This window comes from Staurois parvus, unplaced genomic scaffold (assembly GCF_062004578.1).
Source record: "Staurois parvus isolate SC_StPar_1 unplaced genomic scaffold, SC_StPar_1.0 ptg000148l, whole genome shotgun sequence".
NCBI lineage: Eukaryota > Metazoa > Chordata > Amphibia > Anura > Ranidae > Staurois > Staurois parvus.
In genome coordinates, this window is record NW_028317944.1 from 134773 (window position 1) to 157132 (window position 22360).

General features: G+C 41.0%; 1 protein-coding gene across 1 annotated transcript in view; it reads left to right on the forward strand.

The window, feature by feature from the left end:
- The first annotated feature begins 559 nt into the window (after positions 1 to 559).
- Positions 560 to 22360, forward strand: part of LOC149464696 (ATP-binding cassette sub-family A member 13-like) — a 594838-nt gene continuing 573037 nt past the window's right edge. Inside the window, exons 1-4 of the mRNA XM_089674212.1 lie at positions 560 to 680; positions 5150 to 5289; positions 8788 to 8901; positions 12733 to 12823. Of these exons, the coding sequence (XP_089530338.1) occupies positions 560 to 680; positions 5150 to 5289; positions 8788 to 8901; positions 12733 to 12823 (466 nt within the window). The remainder of the gene's footprint in view (positions 681 to 5149; positions 5290 to 8787; positions 8902 to 12732; positions 12824 to 22360) is intronic.

Here is a 22360-nt window from a genome sequence, read left to right on the forward strand (position 1 = left end):
GCGCTCGCTTTACCTTTATTCCACAAGCATATGATGAATCGGGTCTGTGGACCAATACTTCAAAAAAAAAAAAAAAAATATAGGTTGTGCTTAAATAGATACAAAAGTGTAACAAAAAAAGTGACAAAACAATAAAAAACAATATATTAAATCAAAGTGAAATCCAGCAAAAAAGAAAAAGTTCAAATAATCAATAATGTCCAAAATAATTACCAAGTGAATCCACCACCAAAAATGGTTAAATAAAACTCACCAGAGTAATATGCTGATTGTTGAAAAAACCAGCATATAGCACTTGTTACTCTGGGAGCAATAGTCAATATGGTGACAGCAACACTGAAGAAATGAGGGATGAACTCCAACAGATGATGTTCTGCAATGCTGAAAATCCACTCCAAAGGTGATTTAGTATCCAAACTGAGAGATGATCAGACCGTCACTTGAAAGGAAAAAGTGAACAATCATGGTGCAGTATGTTTTAAAAAACATCAAACATTAATGAAGAAATGCACTTACAAGCAAGGTGTCCAGACTGACAGCAGTATAGACAGCGTGTGTAATGAATACAAGCGACTCAGACCCAGCTAAACATGCACAAGCAACGTGCAAGCAGACCAGGAGCTTTCTGAACGTCACATCCAAAGGCACCACCCTAAGCTTTTCGTCATCGATGTCCTCACGTGAGGACGTGAGTTCTATGGGCTGGTGTACAGGACACTACTTGTGCTAGCCACCGCACCAGCTTGTACTGTACTTTTAGGACTTGCCACATCACCAAGTGATACTGCAGTGCTGGTATCTATAAAACCAGGATGTACTATGCTCACCAGTTCACCAAGAGGTAGAGCGGCACTAGTACTGGCACTCTGCTGCATATGAGAATCATCATGCAATTGTAACATCTCAGCAACCTAGGAACAGGGTGGGGTACACCTGACCTTAGCAGGGACCTCTTCTCCATCGTCTGAGCTGTCTGTCAGGGTGCCGCTGCTGTCTACAGGTTTATATTCTGAGGCAGATTCTGTCACTGAGGCTCCCCTTCGTTCCTATCTGACATGCTCGGAATCCTGTAGGCCTCTTCACTAGAGTACCTTTCATTGGACATTTTGGCCACTAAATGTATATGTACTTAGTGGGACTCACGGAAAAAGAGCACCTGGCTGTCAGGCAACTGCTTGAACTGCTACAAAAAATTTACCTGCAGGTGCTAACAGAGATCAGGACTGATTCTGCGAACACTGCGGTTTTGTGTGCAATGTATCAAGTGACAGTGACCTACTGACACGGCACTTGCTTGGGGAGAAGGGGGGGGTTAAGAGTAGGGGCTAAACATAGGTGCTGGCAGGTGTCGAGGCTGATCCCACGAACGCTGAGTGTTTGGGGACACTATACTAATGTGAACGCTGGTATAGTGATGATCTGATCAAAGATATTGATCCGTTCAGACACTATACTAGCAATGGAGGTTTATGGTGTATGTGAGCATGTTTCTGGCAATCAAGGGGTTAAATGTGATCACTGGTGTAGTGGCGGGCAATCTGACGCTATCTGGGAGGGATGCTAACTGATGCTAACGTTATCTGAAGTCACCGGTGACACTAATACAGCAATCAGTAAATAAAATCTGTACACTGTACTAATGACACTGGTGACAGGGCAGTGAAGAGATTAACTGGGGAGGGGAGGGGGGCGATCAGGGGGTTAAATGTGTCCTATATGTGATTTTACTGTGTGTGTGCTGTTTTTACACACATTGATCTGCTTTTTTCTCTCTGGGACGGAATGTGCCTAGAGAGAGAAGATTGCATAATTTCCTGTACATGTATAAATATAAACAAGGTACAGGATGATGTCTGATAGGGTAGGAATCAGTCAGCAGATCCAGGCAGAACATCACTGGCCTGAATGATCACGGCGGGAGCATGATTCATGTATATATACATGATTTTGTGCAGGGGGTCCGCCCTATAGCAGTATTCCTGCTATAGGGTGAAATTAAAGTGGTTAATGGATTATTCTCTGTACCTCTGGTGGATGGAATACTAACTGGGATGGTGAGAGGGAATGGAGAGGCAACATCCCCAACAATTGTGTTTATGCACATTTTTATGACTGCACTTGTAATTGAGGTTTAATTTGTTCTTAAATAAATGTAAGGATTTTGTGCTGTTTCTTATCTTTCCGAGTTTGGGGGGGGGGGGGGGGTGTTGCTTCTGAAATGTGCCCTGGAAACTTCCTGTCATGTTAGTATAGGTCACACACAGAAGGTGAGTGATAATCCAAGGGGAGAAGATTACATGGGGGTAATTTTTTCACCTAGATGAATTGGGTGGATGGACACTTAATTTTAAGTAGGTATAATACACTGGCTTTCTGGACACTGGAAATTTGTTTATGATAACTGGATTATGTACATTGTGTGGATACCTATTTAATATATGGATTTGAATACTGTGGATGCTGATTAACTGACAGATGCGGGACCACTCCCACCTACCCAGAGGATTTCTCTCATCTGAAGGGGGAAGATCTTTCATTACTCCACTGACATCCACTCCATCTTTGTGCATATAGGCAAAATTTTCATCTCCAATGTCCATCTATGTTTTTTTTGTTGCTTTTAATAATAAAGTTTCACTGTGCTTAGTCTATGCACTTCCTTTTCCTTTTTGTTTTTATATTTTATTCAAGTAGATCAGAAAAATTAGAATGTCATCTAGCAAAAGCATATTTGCACTTTATTTATTCATATTTATATATATATATATATATATATATATATATATATAGATATATATATATATATATATATATATATATATATATATACAGTTGCAAGAAAGAGTATGTGAACCCCTTGGGATTACGTGGAGTTTTGCATGAATGGGGCATAAAATGTGCTCTGAACGTCATCTAAGTCACAATAGAAGAACAGTCTGCTGAACATAATACTACACAAACATTAGATGTTGCCATGGTTTAATTGCACATAACATGTAAACATTCACAGTGCAGGGAGGAAAAAGTATGTGAGGCCCTAGCTTAATGACTTCCCCCAGAGCTAGCTGGAGCCAGGAGTGAGCCAACCTTGACTCCAATCAGTGTGATGATATTGGATGTGTTGCTGACAGTTGTCCTGTCCTTAAAAAACACACACCTGTTTTGAGTTTACTGGTTTCAAGAAGCACTGTCTGATGTGAACCATGCCTCACAGAAAAGAGCTCTCAGAAGACCTACGATCAAGAATTGTTGACTTGCATGAAGCTGGAAAGGGTTACAAAAGTATCTCCAAAAGCCTTGATGTTCATGTGTCCACGGTAAGACAGACTGTCTACAAATGGAGAAAGTTTAGCACTGTTGCTACTCTCCCTAGGCGTGGTCGTCCTGTAAAAATGACTGCAAGAGCACAGCGCAGAATGCTGCATGAGGTAAAGAAGAATCCCAGAGTGTCAGCTAAAGACCTACAGAAATCTCTGGCACATGCTAACATTTTTGTTGACACATCTACAATAAGGAAAACATTAAACAAGAATGGAGTACATGGGAGGACACCACGGAGGAAGCCATTGCTGTCCAAAAAGAATATTGCAGCATGTTTGAAGTTTTCAAAAGAGCACCTGGATGTTCCACAGCACTACTGGCAAAATATACTGTGGACAGATGAAACCAAGATTGAGATGTTTGGGAAGAACACACAACACTATGTGTGGAGAAAAAAAGGCACAGCACACCAACATAAAAACCTCATCCCCACTGTAAAACATGGCGGTGGGAGCATCATGGTTTGGGGCTGCTTTGCTGCCTCAGGGCCTGGACGGATTGTTGTCATTGATGGGAAAATGAATTCCAGAGTTTATCAAGACATTTTGCAGGAAAACGTACGACCATCTGTCCGCCAACTGAAGCTCCGCAGAGGATGGGTGATGCAACAGGACAATGACCCAAAGCATACAAGTAATTCAACAAAACAATGGCTGCAACAGCACAGAATACGCCTTCTGGAGTGGCCCAGTCAGAGTCCTGACCTCAACCCGATTGAAATGCTGTGGCATGACCTTAAGAGAGCGATTCACACCAGACATCCCAAGAATATTGCTACACTGAAACAGTTTTGTGAAGAGGAGTGGTCCAAAATTACTCCAGATCATTGTGCAGGTCTGATCTGCAACTACAGGAAACGTTTGATTGAGGTTATTGCTGCCAAAGGAGGGTCAACCAGTTATTAAGTCCAAAGGTTCACATACTTTTTCCTCCCTGCACTGTGAATGTTTACATGTTATGTGCAATTAAACCATGGCAACATCTAATGTTTGTGTAGTATTATGTTCAGCAGACTGTGTTCTTCTATTGTTGTGACTTAGATGACGTTCAGAGCACTTTTTATGCCCAATTCATGCAAAACTCCACGTAATCCCAAGGGGTTCACATACTTTTTCTTGCAACTGTATATAGAGAGAGAGAGAGAGAGAGATATGTAGATAGATATATATACTGTATATATATATATATATATATATATATAGAGAGAGAGAGAGAGAGAGAGAGATACTAAGTAGAGTATACTCTTTATAATGATAATTTTTGTTTCAGATTACATTTTTTTAGGTTATATTTTATATATCTGCTTCTGATGAAGAATTGTTGTTCAGTGCTGTATTAATAGTCAAATTGTATATATGTTCACATAAAGGCTTAAAGTGGACCTTTCCTCCTTTTCTCTAAAATTCACATTAGCCTTCAGCTCAGCATACTTATATAGTCAGGTAGAAAAAAAGACACAAGTCCATTAGCATGCTGATATGAAATGACCTTACATACGTTTGTACCTACATCCTGGGAAGTTACTGTCACATATTGCAGGAAGCAGGCCCAGAGTTCTAGTTAGAACTAAAGGAAGTAAAGGGAAATTGATTAATTTGTGAAAATGGCCACCGTGAGAAAAATGTGAAGAAAAAGAAAATAAGGTTTGAAAGAATAAAAAGCTTGCAATTATCTATAAGTATATGTTTGTAGATTGCCATTACTGACCATTTCTAAAGGTGCCTTTGTTGTAATTTTTACGTAAGGGCCAATTTCTTGTTTAACATACCATGTGTATGTTTTTGCAAATCTGTTTACTAACCATTGATGCATGTTTTTACTTGTTCAGCTCAGTTTTGTTTACAACTCTACCATGATATTCTACAATCACCCAATGGTATTATCATGTGGACATTTCTAAAACCTTTATTGCATGGAAAGATACTGTATACACCAGATGTTCCAGAAACAATGGAGATAATATACAAAGTGAGCAGTCTTGTGACTATATGTTGTATTATATATTTCTATATGTGATATAAAATATGTACTGTCTTTAATAACTTATACAAAATATCTGATCTTAATGAATAGTTTATATATGTAACCATTTTATACAAAACACAATATGATATTTTTTCTTACAATTCACATCACTATGTAAATAATACACTTTTCCAACATTTATTTGAAACTAATCACAATGAAACGGTCTTAGAATGCTTGTGATATTATAATATATTTGCTGATTTTTATTTATTTATTTATTTTACCACAAACACATGCATAGCATACAGTGCATCCAGAAAGTATTTCTAGTGCTTAAATTTTTCCACATTTCGTTATGTTATAGCCTTATTCCAAAATGGATTAAATTGATTTTTTTCTTCAACATTCTACAAACAATACCCCATAATGACAACGTGAAAGAAGTTCATTTTTAAATCTTTGCAATTTGTTAAAAATAAAAAATAATAATAAAAAAAACATGTACATAAGTATTCACAGCTTTTGCTGAATACTTTGTTGATGCACCTTTAGTGGCCTCAAGTCATTTTGAGTATGATGCTAAAAGTTTGGCACATCTATTTTTGGGGAATTTCTCCCATTCTTCTTTGCAGTACCTCTCAAGCTCCATCAGGTTGGATGGGGAGCGTCAGTGCACAGCCATTTTCAGATCTCTCCAGAGATGTTCAATCGGGTTCAAGTCTGGGCACTGGCTGGGCCACTCCAGTACATTCACAGAGTTGGTCTGTAGCCACTCCTTTGGGCTGTGTGCTTAGGGTCATTGTCCTGTTGAAAGATGAACCATCACCCCAGTCTAAGGTCCAGAGCACTCTGGAACCGGTTTTCATCAAGGATGTCTCTGCATTCATTTTTACTTCGATCCTGACTAGTCTCCCAGTTCCTGCCATTGAAAAACATCCCCCACAGCATGATGCTGCCACCACCACCATGCTTCACTGTAGGCATGGTATTGGCCTGGTGGTGAGATGTGCCTTGTTTTCCTCCAGACATGATGCTTGGCATTCAAGCCAAAGAGTTCAATCTTTGTTTCATCAGACCAGAGAGTTTTGTTTTTCATGGTCTGAGAGTCCCTCAGGTGCCTTTTGGCAAATTCCAGACGGGCTGTCATTTGCCTTTTACTGAGGAGTGGCTTCTATCTGGCCACTCTACCATACAGGCCTGATTTGTGGAGTGCTGCAGAGATGGTTGTTCTTCTGAAAGGTTCTTCTCTCTCCACAGAGGGTGGAGCTCTTTCAGAGTGACCATCGGGTGCTTGGTTACTTCCCTGGCTAAGGCCCTTTTCCCTCGATCGCTAATTTTGGCTGGGCGGCCCGTTCTAGGAAAATTCCTGGTAGTTCCAAACTTCTTCCGTTTACGGATGATGGAGGCCACTGTGCTCATTGGGACCTTCAATGCTGCAGAAATTTTTCTGTACCCTTCCCCAAATCCCCTTAATACAATCCTGTCTCGGAGGTCTACAGACAATTCCTTGGACTTTTTGGCTTGGTTTGTGCTCTGACATGCACTGTTAAATGTGGGATCTTATATAGACAGGTTTATGCTTTTCCTAATCTTGTCCAATCAACTGAATTTCCCACAAGTGGACTCCAATCAAGTTGAGGAAACATCTCAAGGATGCTCAGTGGGAGCAGGATGCAGCAGAGCTCAATTTTGAGTGTCATGGCAAAGGCTGTTAATACTTATGTACATGTGGGTTTTTTTTTTCAGTTTATTTTTAATAAATTGCAAAGATTTCAAAACCAACTTAATTCATGTTGTCATTATGTGGTATTGTTTGTAGAATGTAGATGAAAAAAAATGTAACCCATTTTGGAATAAAGCTGTAACATTACACAATGTGGCAAAAGTTTAGCACTGTGAATACTTTCTGGATGCTCTGTAAGTTAATCATATTTACAACAATTTCACATTTTTACGAGTAACTTATCATGCAAGAAATACATAGGCTGGCATTGTCAACCTATCTAAAAATTCAGTTACCTTGCTTTTCTATTGTTTCTCTGGCTTTAGTCCTTTCTTAGATTGATTTATAAAAGGAGAAGGAATGTTCACATTGCAAAAGTTACCTAAGTGAAGACATTTAGGTTACGTTCTTTGTGAATATCCAACAATATGCAAGCAAAATAAAAAAAAGCATGATTTTTGATGCATACAATTGGGGTGATTAAAGAGAGCACAGCTTTACCTTATTCTCTAAGTCAGAAGAAAATTCACTTTGCAAAAATTAACAATCTTTATCCCTTTAGTAGAAAAACCCTTGAACTTAATTACTGACTGAATCCTTGTCACATCCTGATACACAGGATGTCACAGAAGAAGGGAAATGCAAACAGCAATAAAAACCTAAAAGCTTCTTGAAGTTTTATAATAAAAGGTGTTCTGTGTCTGTGCCCCTAATGTTCAGTGGCTCTCAGGGATCGTCGCGGCGCTGGTCCCGGCGCAGGCGCAGTGCGCTGCCCCGCACGGGAATGCGGGCACTAGGTCCGGGCCGGCCACGGCGGCGAGCTCGCGCATGCGCACTGAGTGACGCGGGGGCGCGCCGGGCACCAATGACAGCGCAGGGCGCGGTATTTAAATCACCCAGAGCTGTCATTGAGTGCCGTTCGGTCTATTCCTGTCCCTGATCTGCGTACCTGAATTACTGTAAGTTGCCTACCTAAATTGTCTGACCCTGCTGTATTCTCCTGCCCTGACCTTTGGCTTGCCTGACCTCTCTCCTGGATGCCCCCCGTTTATTCTGATCTACTGTTGCTGACCTGGCGTGTGACCCGACTATTCTCTGCCCGCTGTTTTGTACCTCGCAGACCCCACGGCTCCCGACCCGGCTTGTTTGACCCTGCACCTGCTCAGCCATCCATCCATCCCGTCGGGACCACCCGACCTCCTCACATCAGGCTCTTACTCTGCGGGAGCCCTCGGCGGATACCTCTACCAGTGGTGGGTGTGCCCAGTAGTCGCGACCTGGTCTCTGAGCACTCCAAGTCCATCCCCACCATCAGGGGCCCTGGTGAACAAGTGCTCTGGGACTTAGTCTCCGTGCTCTGGAAGCGCCTGATCAGTGGATTGCTGGAGGTACTGCCGGGCGGTCCCTTACAGTGGCCCTGCCTAGTGGTCAAATAGAGCAAAGTTCTAGAGGTGTAGGCAGCTGTAAAAGTTAATACTGTGTTCGCACCTTTTGCAGGTGGACCTATTTTTAAATGTTCTTATTTTAATGGCAGCTTTGTAGTTTGTATATAGGATTGGTGGCTCCTTTAAGGCTTTCACTGAACGGTCGAGCTCAAGTCTGGGCAAATCGCAGAAGTGGTGTAAGGATAGCATGATGGAATTTTTAAATTTTATTTGGTCTACCAAAATAGTCTTAACCAAAATAGATAACAGATATGGAATGTTTTTACGGCAACTATTTTCAATGAAACATAATAAATAAAAATTAAAAATATGTATTTTTTTATTCATTAGGCAAATCGTACATTTACTATTTTAGAAAAAATTAGGACATTCTCCAAGGTTTGGCTCACCGTGTCTGCAATTTTTAAAAGCAGCAACCAGCTTCTCAATGATTCTACTTTGCAGGTATGTCTCAAATATATGTATATATATGAGAGTGTGGATGTGTCAAAATAATGGCAGTTGCTGTCATTTAAACTCTACATGGCTACAGTGTGAGACAAAGCCTGGGAGAAAGCAGTTTTCTTCCTGAAAAACCCACCATTCTCTCTGATCCCAGTGTCCACCATATAGTAAATGTTTGTTTGTAAAAACAAAAATTGTATATGAATGGTAAATATATAACTCAGACATTTACAATCTTATAAACTAAAAACAACAAATACAGGATTAACCACTTCCCGCCCATCTGCAATGTACTGCTGCTGGGCGGCAAGTACAGGCAAAGTGACGTACTTGTAGGAAGCTCTGGCTGTACTAACACAAGGGGGTGCCCCCCCCCCCCCCCCCGCGACTGCTGTGTCCACCGCACACAGCAGAATGAAGATCCCGGTGGAGAAATGATCTTTATTTCTTCTGCAAAGCAAAGTGTAAAAAAAAACCCCAGTGTACTATTCTGCTAAAAGTATTTAAAAAAAATAATACAAATGTAAACAAAAAAAAAAATACCATATTGAGAATTAAATAAAAAATTTTAAGAGTTTTTTTTTTGTTTAACTACTTGCCAACTGCTTACCCGCATTTTGCGGGTGAGCAGCAGCTCTTAGCAAAGCAACATAATCATGCATCACTTCCTATTTTGGGGTGTGAACACACCTGCGCCCCCCCACCCGTTGGTCCAGGAAGAGCGATGAGACCACTGTACCGAGTAAAATCACCACTACATTTTACATGCATGCGTTAGATTAGCACATTTAACCCTTTGATCACCAGTCACTCAGCCAATGCCATTAGTACAGTGCCAGTATATAGAATTTTTTACTGATCACTGTATTCCTGCCACTAGTGACATCAGATAGCATCAGGGTCAGTAAGCGCCCCTCCCAACCAGGGTCAGCTAGTGTTAGATTGCCTGCACACTATCGCACTCACGCTATAGGTCACTGATCACCACCATTACTAGTTTAGTGTTTGTATGGATCAATATATTGATCATAAACAGAACTATACTAGTGCCTCCTTTGTATAGTGTCCACAAAAATGCAGAGATAGCAGGATCTGCCTCGTTCGCTGCCAGCACTAACGTTTAGCCCCTCTGCTGTTTTTTATGGAAGATTTGTATCAATTGTGGGCCAAGGCAATTGATACGCACAACAATACATGGCCGCCCACCCAAATTCAGCTCTTGCCAGACAATTCTCATGGAAACCTATAACGGTTTCTGAATTTAAAACTCTTTTAGGCCTAACCCTCAACATGGGCATTACAGAAAATAATGAGTTGTGGTCATGTTGATCCACAGAGCCAATTCATCATATGCCCGTGTTCTCTGCTGTTACATATATGCCCAACATAGACCAGCAATGTACTGGTACACTGATGGACTTTGAGTGTTTATAGCAGGATGATACCTGCAGCTACAGGCATCATCCTGGTATCATTTTTATTCATCTGGTGGCCGGCTTTCATGTAAAAACAATCCTAGTGGCCAAGTAGCTGCTGAATTGTTTTTATGAGCAGTGGGAAGGGACATAACCCCCCCCACGCTGCCTTTCACCGTTTTCTTAGAATCTAAGAATGCAGCCAGCAGTTCCGTTGGCTGAACATAGAGCTGGTCAGAGACCAGAGTGGCTCCAATCATCTCTATAGTCTAAGAAATCGGAAGCTACAAGTATTTCATCACTTAAGTTTTGCAGGATATAAAAAGCGCCATTTGTAAATTGGGAAAGCATCTGATCACACTGATCTTGGTGAGATTAGATAATGTAAGGGCAGAGGAGAGATCTAGAGTCTGATAGACCCCAGATTTCTCAAAAAAGAATATATGACAATGCCCATTGAAGTTATAGGGGATATTTACATTCCCTGTGATAGCATTAAAAGTGAAAAAATTAAAGAGACAGTGTAAAAATAATAAAAAAAATCTAAACTAAAAAAAAAAAAAGCACCCTTGCCCCCCTGCTCATGTGCATCTGCTCTCACAAGCTTTAACCCCATGCTGGTATGTGCACAGTGGTTGCACCATGTGAGGTATCGCTGCGAATGTCAGATCGAGGACAGTAATTATAGCACTAGACCTCCTGTGTAAATATAAATTGGTGGCCTGTAAAGCTTCGCCTATCGATAATAAAAATGTATGTACTTTGTTGCCATTGCACGGGCATGCGCAATTTTATAGTATGTAATGTTTGATATCTATTTACTCAGCGTAACATCATCTTTTATAGTGTATCAAACAATTGGGCAATATATTGTGTTTTTGTACATTAAAATTCTAAAAAGTGTATTTTTCCCAAAATATTAGCGTTTGAAAAATCTCTGCGCAAATGCTGTGTGATGTACAATATTTCAACACCCCCCGTTTTATTCTCTAGGGCCTCTTATTTAAAAACTATATAATGTTTGGGGGTTCAAATTAATTTTCTAGAAAAAAAAAATGTTTTTTTCATGTGAACAAAAAGTGTCAGAATAGGCTTTGGTCTTCAAGTGTGGGTGATGTGTGGCATAAGCTTCCAATGTTGGCCCTGAAATGCCAGGATAGTAGAAGCAACCCCTCCAAATGACCCCTTTTTGGAAAGTAGACACTCCAAGATATTTGCTAAGAGGCATGGTGAGTGCTTTGCAGATCTAATTAGTTGCCACATGTTTTTGGAAAATGAAGAAAGAAAACAAAACTATTTTTTTTTGTTTTCTTTTTTCTTTTCAAGACCCTGTGACAAAAATTATATCTGTAAAATACTCACCATGCCTCTTCCAAAAAAGGGGTCATTTGGGGGGGGGGGGGTGTTTGTACTATCCTGGCATTTAGAGCCTCCGAAACTGAGATAGGTAGTGGGGAAGTGATATGAGGAAATATGACCTCTGAAAGCCTGGAGGTGGTCATTGGATTTTGGGGGCTTGTATGTAGCTAGGCTGCCACAAGGTCTTTCACATGTGGTATCCCCATACTCAGTAGAAGTAGAAGAATGTGTTTTGGGGTGTAATTCCACATATACCCATGGCATGCATGAGCAATATATCGTTAAAGTGACAACTTTGTATAAAAAAAATTTTTTAATAAAATGTTCCATGGACCCTACAAAATCCTTGGGGTGTCTACTTTCCAAAAAGGGGTAATTTGGGTGGGAGTGGGGGGGTTGTACTGTCCTGGCATTTTAGCACCTCAAGAGATGTGGTAGGCAGTCCGAAAGTAAAAGCGACGTAAATTCCAATATATACCATAGTTTGTAGACGCTATAACTTTAACACAAACCAATTCATATACACGTATTGAGTATTTTTTTTTACCAAAGACATGTAGCAGAATACATTTTAGCCTGAATTTATGACTAACTTTGAGTTTATTGGTTATATTTCATAACCAAAAGTGAATGTTGGTTCTTTTTTGTTTATAGTGCAAAAAATAAAAATGGCAGAGGTGAAATACTACCAAAAGAAAGCTCTGTTTGTGTGAAAAGAAGGACATAAATTTTGTTTGCGTACTGCATTGCATGACCGCACAATTACCAGTTGAAATAGCGCAGTACCGAACAGCAAAAAATGGCCTGGTCAGGAAGGAGGGTAAATCCTCAGGAGGGCAAGTGGTTAAAGAAAATCATTATTTTAATTGTTTTTATTCTAATTTATAGTGGTACAGATAATAGAATATCAACAGAAGAGTTCAATAAGATTTCATTGTATCTCTTTGCAATTATAATGTTTTTGCAGTGTTCAATAGATCCATGTGCCTGTTATTAACAGTTTCAGGCTCTGTTAAAGTTTTTTACAGTTAAATTAACTTGTATATTATCTTTCTAGATGCTGTTGAACAATTCTTTCTTAAATAACTATGTAGAAAGTCAGCTAAACCTAAGTGTGGGAGAATTTGTAAAGAAGCTACACATATATGGTAAGAAAATATGCTTTTGTACCATAAAGACATCTCCAATTATTACTTAGCATTTATAAAATGTAACTCCTTTTTCCTCTTCTCAAGGTACTTTAGGTCAGTAGCTGCGTCAATGATAATGCCAAATATGTTCCATGTGTTTTTAACATCTACTTTTCCATATTTGAATTTAATCCAAAGTTTATCCTCAGCAAATAAGATACATTTTTCTAAACTTCATCTGCATTTTGCTATCCCGCTGCCATCATCTCCATCCATATGACTGGCCTTTCTGGATTAGCACAAAGAAAGGCCTTAAGCTATCGGGTTGCAAGGACATTGTCTTCTTGCTCCCAAGAATTTTTCAGTGCCAAACCCCTTTCTCTCAATGAGGTACAAATTCATGATAGCTTTGACCTCAAACTCTTCAGCACCATCTATGAGAAAAAAGAGGAGGCAGAAAGCTGAACTGAAGCAACAGGCTTCAAATAAGTGGTATGGAACACCAGATGGACCTTCAATAAGTCCTTAAACAAAAAGCTATTTCCAGGATGGCAAATGAGACAGTGACCTAGAACTCTGCTGCCTAGAAGGGCACTAAAATCTCAAATTAGCATTAGAAAGCAACATCAGGTCTCCCAACTTAAAGGGGGGACCTTTTCTTCTTAGCCTCAATTTTGGCCTTGGACAGGAATTGAGAAAAAAGCTATTGCAATTTCTTTAGGTTTGAGATGAACAAAAGGCGAGAAGATCTTCCACACAGGGAACAACAGATTCCAAAGAGCTGTTTACAAAGGTGGCAGGGAAAGCAATAATTGGTTAAGAATGGAGATTGTGTAGTTGCAGCATGCTTGGCATTATCCACTATTTAAACTATGGGAAGAAAAGCGGTCCAGTTTTTCTGTGTTTGAGAGGAGAAATGTCTGAGGTACTGTTCTAAAGTTTGGTTTGTCCTTTAGGTTTGGCCATTTGTCTCTTGGTGGTACCTAGAGGACAAGAAAACATGCATCTTTAGTTTCTTGCATAAATATCACACCTTTTCCAACACAATGTCATCTGAGTAGGAAAAAGAACTCTACATCCTTGACAAGGTTGGGTTACCAGACCATTTGTTGCAACAACTCTTGGATCTTGGCAATGTCAAAATGCCAAGTGAGTGGAGTGTTATGATTCACTTGAAACCAAGAAAGCTTCAGGAACACACCCCTTGCCTTCATGCAGAAGTAAGTTCTTTGAGCTGCAGAAAAGTAACTGGGTAGGTTTGAAATGTTTCTGCGATTTGGGACAAAAGACTGGGTTGAATTGTAAGAATGTTCTTGTCTGGCAGAACAGAGAGCTTCTAATTTTTAGATCCAGGTCAGAAAGTTATTAAAGTCAAACCAAGAAAAGAAGAAGCTCTGTCTAGTCTGGCATATCCAAATGTATAAGGATAAGACGGGCTGCTTCCTCTAGTAGGTAACACTATTCTTCTAAAACCACCATGATTGCCAACATTTCCCCATGACTGAAAAAGATGACAGGGAGTAATAAGATCTTAGGAACAGTTTGTTGGGACAAAATTGCTCCCACCACTGTTTCTGAAGCATAAAATTTCAAAGTAAAGGGAAAGGCAGGGTCTGGGTGCTTCAACATAGTAGCAAAGATAAAACATGTCTTCAGCTTTTCAAAAGAAAACTGAGCTTCAGGTGGCCAATAGTGATGGGCTTGATGTTAGAGTCAAACGTAAGTTCGACTCGAACATCGGCCGTTTGTGTATTCAAACGGCAAACACACGAACAGTAGGGATGTTTGCCCACCTTGCCCTACAATGCACTGCACACTGACAGTGTATTGTGATTGGCCAAAGCAATGCACCTGACCACCAATGCAAAAAAGTTCTCAATAAGTCTTGGTAGAAGTTTGCAAATTCCAGAAAACATTGAATGTCCTTTTTTGATAGGAGATGGCCACTCCATCAGTCCATAGAACACAGAGACTTTCCTTGGGTCCATGGCAGCACTGTTGGGGAAATGACCCAAGAATTAAATGGTTGTCCTTTCAAAACCATATTTTCTGATTTAGCATACAGCTAATGGGTGTTATGACAGCAATGCACTTTTTGTACATCGTTCCTATGCAGGGGCGGACTTACCATTTGGAAACTCGGGCACTGCCCGAGGGCCCGGGGTCAGTAGGGGGCCCCATGAGATGCCCCTGGTACCTTTTTCATAGGCTTTTTTGAGTTTGGGCAAGGTCACAGGGGCCTCATGATCCCCTATTGCCCGGGGGCCCCATGAGTTGTCAGTCCACCCATGTTTCTGTGTTCCTCCAGAGAAGAAGAAAATATTAGTATGTCAGCCAGGTACATGACCACAAAGAAATTGACAAAATCCTAAAATATGTTAACAAATGTATGGAATGCCCAAGGCATTACAAAGCCTAAAGAATAACACAAGATACTCAAAGTGCCCAAAGCTGGTACAGAAGGCCATCTTCCATTCATCTTTCATGTTACAGGCCTCATGTGTCAAGGTCCTACCTTTCCTCAGACCTTGTGCTGCTCCATGTGCTGGCATCCATCTTAGGTGTCTGCAAAGCATTGTGGGATCCCTTATGCTTTCAGCCCTCTGTGGCTCCTCCCCCAGGAGGTGGCGGCTTATCACATATAAGTCTGCTGTTTGTGGCTGTCAATTGCATTCGTGTCCTGTCTGTTGCACAACAGCAAGCTCCTGTTTAGCTACTCATTGCTTTCCTGGATACCGACTCGGCTTTGGCTAAGACTCCTCCTGGCTTCTGACTCCGGCTCTGGCGACCATTCTTCCTGGCTCCTGATCCTGGCTCTGGCGACGATTCTTCCTGGCTCCTGACCCCGGCTTTGGCTACGATTTCCGCTGTTGGACTTGCATAGACTCTTGTCTTATTTTTATATTAATAAACTTACCTTTAATTGCACCTCCTTGTGTGTCTGGATCCTCGCTCCCTGACACCATGCAAGTTCAACTGGGTAAAGATAAAGTAGTTGTAAACCTCAGACTTGAAATCTGAACAAAGCACATTGTTCTATACTGTGTACTCGATCACTGTGTGATTTCTTTCTGCTGCCTCTTCTAACAGCTTTTCTCCTGACACCAAGATAAAAAAAAGTACCTGAGGAGAGCTCCAGCAAACAGACTGTGATTGACAACCACAGCTGTGTTTTTTCTCTGTGTACTGTGAGTGTGTGTAGGTGGTGGTGGTGGGGGGTGTCCCTTCCTTCCAGTCAGGATCAGAGATCTTCTCTCTTAGCTCTGAAGTGTGGGAATTTAGATCAACATGCGCAGCTCAGACCACATTTACTGCTCACTCTGTATGCTGCGATGTGACCCCCATGCACATGCAAGGGAATGACATCACCCCGGCACAGCCATTCAGCAGCCAATGATTGCAAACCTGGAAGAAAGTCCAGGCGAAGATGGAAGCTGCTGGGACAAGGGAGAGCCATGACTGCTGTAATATTTGGGGATGTTTAGCTCAGTGGTATTTGTGATTGCAAGTGAGTTCACGCTAGTCAGGAACTATTTTTCAGGGCTTGGTAGCCCACTTTTATTAAAAGGAAAAAAGGAAAGTCCAAAACACAATGTTTCCCACGCAGGCGTTCTTCTCCAGAAAAATATACACAATGCAAATGAAAATGCCAGCCCACCTAGCTACTCATCAGCAGCACTGTTGGTCCTTCTGACCACCAGCTCTTTCAGGCACACAGCTTAGAGCCGCACATGACTCCTCTGGCCAAGTCATCAGGCCATTAACTCAAACTCACACAGCTCCTCAGGTCGTTAACTGTCTCTTGCAGACCTTCATACTCCGGCTGCCAACTGCAACCTCTCTGACTCCTGTAGGAGACCTCCTGTCTCTCTTGGGTGGAGCTCTGAGGTATTCCTAAACCTCCATTATAAGGGCTGTGTGCACCTGGGCACACACCCTGCTGTTTCTCAAGAAGACCCGGACACTGAGTTGGAGTTTCCGTCCTGCCCAAGGCACTATGGAATGTCCAAACTAGGGAGCCCCATCCAGGATTACCAAAACCTGGAGAAATCTGCAAATGCAGTTTTCTCCATTCAGAACATGTTCTCCCTAGTCCTGCGCTTGGGAAAAGTACAATCCCCGTGTCCTTTTGATGACCAATTTCACCGTGGCAGAGTCTTGTCCTGTCACACTGCACAGCGCTGGATGGTTCTGTCTATAGGTAATTCTGTCATAATGTACCAGTATGAAGTGCATACTAGTGCATTATGGCTTAAACCTGCCAAGGGACACATTTTGTAAAATAATAAGAAATACTTTACTGCCACTATAAACAAGGGGAAAACCTGGCCAAATGGAATGTTTGCACTGGGAAGGAGCATGCCTGGGCAATCTTAGATGCAGTGTAGAGGAAGAGAGAGTGCGCCTTTCTTGTAAAAGATATTGAGGAAGTTGTGACATGCCTGGCGAATATTGTCCTTTTTCCTTGTGTATGCAGAGGAGATTTCCAGGATTAGACTAACAAAACTATTGACAGTAATTGCACTGGAAGATGTTCTCTCCCAAGGCCCAATTAATACTGGAGTTGTGGGCTTGCAACCAGTGTATTCCCAGAATGACTGGAAGGAGGAGTGATGGAATAATATTGAAACCAAAGTACTCTGCTGACCCAGGGAGGAAATGGTTAGAAGGGGAAAAGTTTCCTGTGTAACAGGTCCAGATATTATAGAGCAAGCTGGATGGGAAGTGTCTGGGTTTTAGGTTGGAGAGGCAGTCTTAACTGATATGCAATGGCCACATTTGAAAAACAGACACACCACCTTAATTAATTATGACTTGGACATCATGGACTTTTCTGGACATTGCAAGGAGAGAGAGGACTTTCAGGCAATTGCAAAGATAGTATCATGCAAAAACACAATAAAGACAGGGGTTAACCTGACTGTGAAACAGCCAATCTTTAGTGGTATAATTATGATCTGGCTTAGCCCAGCTGCATCAGTTTGAGTGCATCCATAGGCGTACCATAGGTAGTACCTGTAGCCAATGGTGGTGGGAGGTAAAGAACCCCAGAAGAAAGATAAGCTCCTATCCTCTTTGTTCCCACTCTCTAAGGAGACAGTCAATCTGAGTGGCAAGTTGGGTACGTTCATACTGTATAGTGTGTTTTGAATACCAACTTGGGCCAGTTGTTCCAAAGATAGCATTTAGCAGCAGCTTTATTCTATTGGGAATTGACTTTCCATTTGCGAAAGTCTAAAACATGATGTTTAACAAGACTTCAACCCTGATGGAGGTTAATTTTATCAAACTCCACAGTGGAAGTTCAGTGGAAGTCATCATATAGTTTGTCAGAAACTTCAAGCAAGGTGGAAATGCTGGCCATGACTTCACTTCTTTGTTCCAGGAGGCTAAAAGCCCAAGGCTTCTCTTAAAGGAGGGGGAATATAAAACCTACTGTTGCCTACACTTTGGAAAAGGTCTTAGATTACAAGGAGAAACAAAATGAACGGGTGTTACAAAAACAAACTGGAAATGGTCCCTAAGGGTGTATTGGGCACCAGCGTGGCTGACAAGAATAAATCTGGAGTGACTGGTGGACTGGCAGAATGCATATTGTAGCTAAATTGATCAAAGAATAAATGCAGGCCTTGAGCTGGAAATACCCTCTATGAAGATCTTACACAGAGATATTGATCACTATTATCTGTTTTCTTAGCTGATCAAGCAGATCTCTGTATCCTGTAGTCGGGTTTAAGGCCTATTGTTATGGTGCCACCTGGCAGGTGACAGGGCTTACCTGAGGTGCAGAGTCGAAGTGAAAGCTTGTCTTCTCCAGAGCTCCTGGTGGTAGAGATGGTCCAGAAACCCTAGTGGTCTTGGGTTTTTCTTGCTGCAAGATGTCACAGGATCAAAAACAAAATTCAGTGCACCAGGTCAGTCTGCTCATCTGTTAGCCCCCCAATCCACACAGTAGGTGCCAGTGCAATTCACAGCCAAATAAGCTTCAAGTGACAGTTGATGAGTACACACTGATGGGATGGAAAATCCAGACACTTTTATTCATAATCCAATATTCAACACATCATAGTATGCATGGGATAGATAGAGTAGTTAACACATTTCACGCAAAGCGCCCTTACTCATAACAAAGCACGTCTGAGAATGCTGCTGTTTAAATAGCATTCACTCCCATGCACAGTGGTATTCAATCAATGTCTAAAGCCCCTCAGCAAACTAAAAACAATCTATACAGTAATGTATACATTTTACATTATAAAATGTAAAAATGCCTAAACATCATATTGCACCATCAAGAATGAAAAATCAATACATATCCATATAAAAAAGCATCCATAAAATATGAGAACCAACCTAATGCCCAACTTTGAATGAGAAGGCCTAAGGACCTTGTGTAGCCGGATTGCTCTGCAGGACAAAGGGCATTCAAATACCCTGGAAAGAACCTTGTGAGATAGCAAATGCTGTCTTTTCATTTGCCTTCACTTATTGGCACCTGCCATTATTCCCTAGTAGGCTTAAGGGTGGTAGTACATCTTTCTGAATCCAACCTCTAAATGGGTTCCTCAACTATTGGTCTGGGGATAGACATTAAACCTTGATACCACATTCGATTTTATGAAGTTGTTGCAGAACCACAACCATCAGGCTTGGGAACCAGGACCATCACTGTTTAATTTCGGCCTCCTCAGTTACCCCATGGTCTGAAAACTCTACAATTTTGCTATTACTTGAAAGCTGTCATCTGCAATATGATAGGTCTTAAGCTAAACTCGAAACTTGGGGTCTGTGATGATGTCATGTTTTATTGTGTCCATGGATCAGTAAGCCAAGGAAAGTTCGGTTCACCAAACCCAGTGGTAAATCCTCAAACTCTGCACCCAAATCCTGTTGAAGTCTGTGGGAGCTGAAACCTAATATTTATTTCTGACTTTAAGGGGCAGGTTGCAATCTTTTTGGTAAAATATGGCATGGGTAGCTGACCACTGCCATGGGAGACAAGTACCAATGCCAAAATTGAAAAAAAAAAAACCTTCAGTTGTGAGAGGGTCTTTGAGGGACAGCATTAAAAATACACAATTCCCTTAAATATAGTGCTTGGGTGATGCCTTAAACCTGCATGTGAAGTTACTCATCAGTATGATCTACAATTCTTTCAAACAAGTATCATTGCATACTTTTTATCTCATATCAACAGTTAAGATATAAGGAATCATTACATATCATACATGACAGATTATAAAGAGGTATTATTTGATTTCTGTCTTAGATCAACAATAGGTCATATAAGAGATAGTGTTTTCCGAACTGAGAACAGATATTGGTCTAAAACTTTGAGGACTGAAAGGCTGATTTGCTGGGTTTGCCTGTCACTTTCTTCAACATTTCTTTCAATAAATGAAAAAAAAAAATGAGGATACTGCCTCAATAAAGATTGATACAAGATGTGGCTGGCATAAGAATGTTTACAAAGATTTTATAATGTGGAGATTAATTAGACAGGGTATTTTAGATTTAGTTGGGAGGTAAGGAGCCTACCTGCCCTATTACTTTGGGATTACGAATTAGCTTTCACCCTTTTTTTTTTATTTGTCATGCTTTAATTGTAGGGTCAATCTAAGATAATTTCTGCTTTTTTGCTGATCTGTATATATTGCCTGAACAGTGGACAATTTATGTTGGACCTCTAATGTTTTAATCTTAGTTATTAGTTAATCTTAGTTATTTTAGTTAATAGAGAGTTGACTGTATGCATCCTTAATTTTTTTCTCTCTTGTTGGTAATTGCAACAGTAGTCCTCTACAATATACTTTATGAGAACACTACACAGAAAATACATTGGATAAAAAAGATTTCAGAACAAATAATTCTTGGAGTTGAGCAGTCAACTTTGCTCGATGTCAGTTGGATAGTAGGGATAGTGTTATTACTCCATAGCTATAAAGAGTTAATGTTACTAAAGGCAGAATTTTTTTCAAAATTAAAATAACAAACATATTATACTCACCTGCTCTGTGGAGTGGTATTGCACAGAGTGGCCCTGATCCTCCTCTTCTTGGGCCCCCTCCTAGCTATCCTGGATCCTCTTTTTCTTTGTGTGTCCCCATAGCAAGCTATTAGCTATAGGGACAAACGCTGCATGCCCACTGTCAGGAATGGACTTGCCAATGGTGGTGGGACTCACCTGCCTTGTGGGCTGCAGTTCCAGGGCTGGCCAGCGGGTGCTCTCAGCAACCAGAAGCTCACTCCTGCAGTCAGCCATCACCTGAGGCTGATTGCAGGAGGTGTATTTAAGGAATGGCCAGACCTACAGTCAGTGCCTTAGTGTTTGTTTCCCATGTGCCCTGTTTCCTGTATCTTGTCTCCTGCCTGCTTGACTCTCCTGCTTGACTCTGACTCTGATAGAACTCCGCCTGCACTGACCTCGGATATTCCTGACTGTTCTTCTGCCTGCTCCCATTGTACCTTTTTGCCTGATTGTTCCTGACCCGGCCTGCCTGACCACTCCACCTCTCCAGCCCTGACTGCACCTGTACCTATTAGTTTAAGGTTTGTTTTGTTTTGCACTGTGTTTGTTTATTTTGTGCAGCTCATAATAAATATTATTATTTAATCATTTCTGAAGCCTGCTGTTTCCCTGTGTCAGTCCACACATCTCTGGTCATAACTGGATCCCTGACACTCACTCCTGACCTGTGTGTCTACAGAGCCGCGCTCCATAGACACACACAGTGGGACTTAGCCCCACCCCCAACTTCCTCTTCACTGCACTTGATTGACAGCAGCAGGAGGAGCCAGCAGAGCATAACATTCAGCCGCCTGGAGCCACGAGGAGGCCCGGCGGCCATCTTACTTTTGGGTCAGTTACACTCCCATTCATTGTTCAGTTTCACAGTGTTTCTGCCCTGTTTTTAAGTTCTTAAATTTTGGAATAAACGTTTTTGCTTTTTACATACTACACTATGAGGTGTTTTTTGGCTCCTATCTGGAGCTAACATATTTCAGGAAATTCCATTTCTCATCTTCACCACCGGAGGGAGTCCCTTACTTATTCACCCAGTCCTAAGGGGATTTCTGGATCTGGAAGTTGTCCATTATACTAGGATCACCTGTTCCTGGATGGCTATCTACTGTCCCCGCATGATGGATTTCCAGTGGTCATACTACATATGCGCTTTTTTATAGCGCGTCCGGTGAGTGCGCAATTTTACTGTTGGATCCTGGTTCTTTTTACTTCATGCAAGATCCTGCGTTTTACTTGGACATTATTATTTATCTGATATATTAATTTTTGCCTATCATATTTGTGTTTTGGTTCACTTGAGACACATATTTATTAGCGCCGCACTTCTTATATTTTTGTAGATTTAGATACAGGTTTTCTATTTGTATTTATTTATTTATTTTTATAACTTTTTTTTTTTTTTGGACAGGTAAATTTTTTTGTAATATTTTGTACTTTTTTTCACAAAATGAAACTTAGTAAATAGTGTTTACTATATTTCTTTTACAAACTGACACATAGTAAGTACAGTTTACTATGTGCCAGTGATA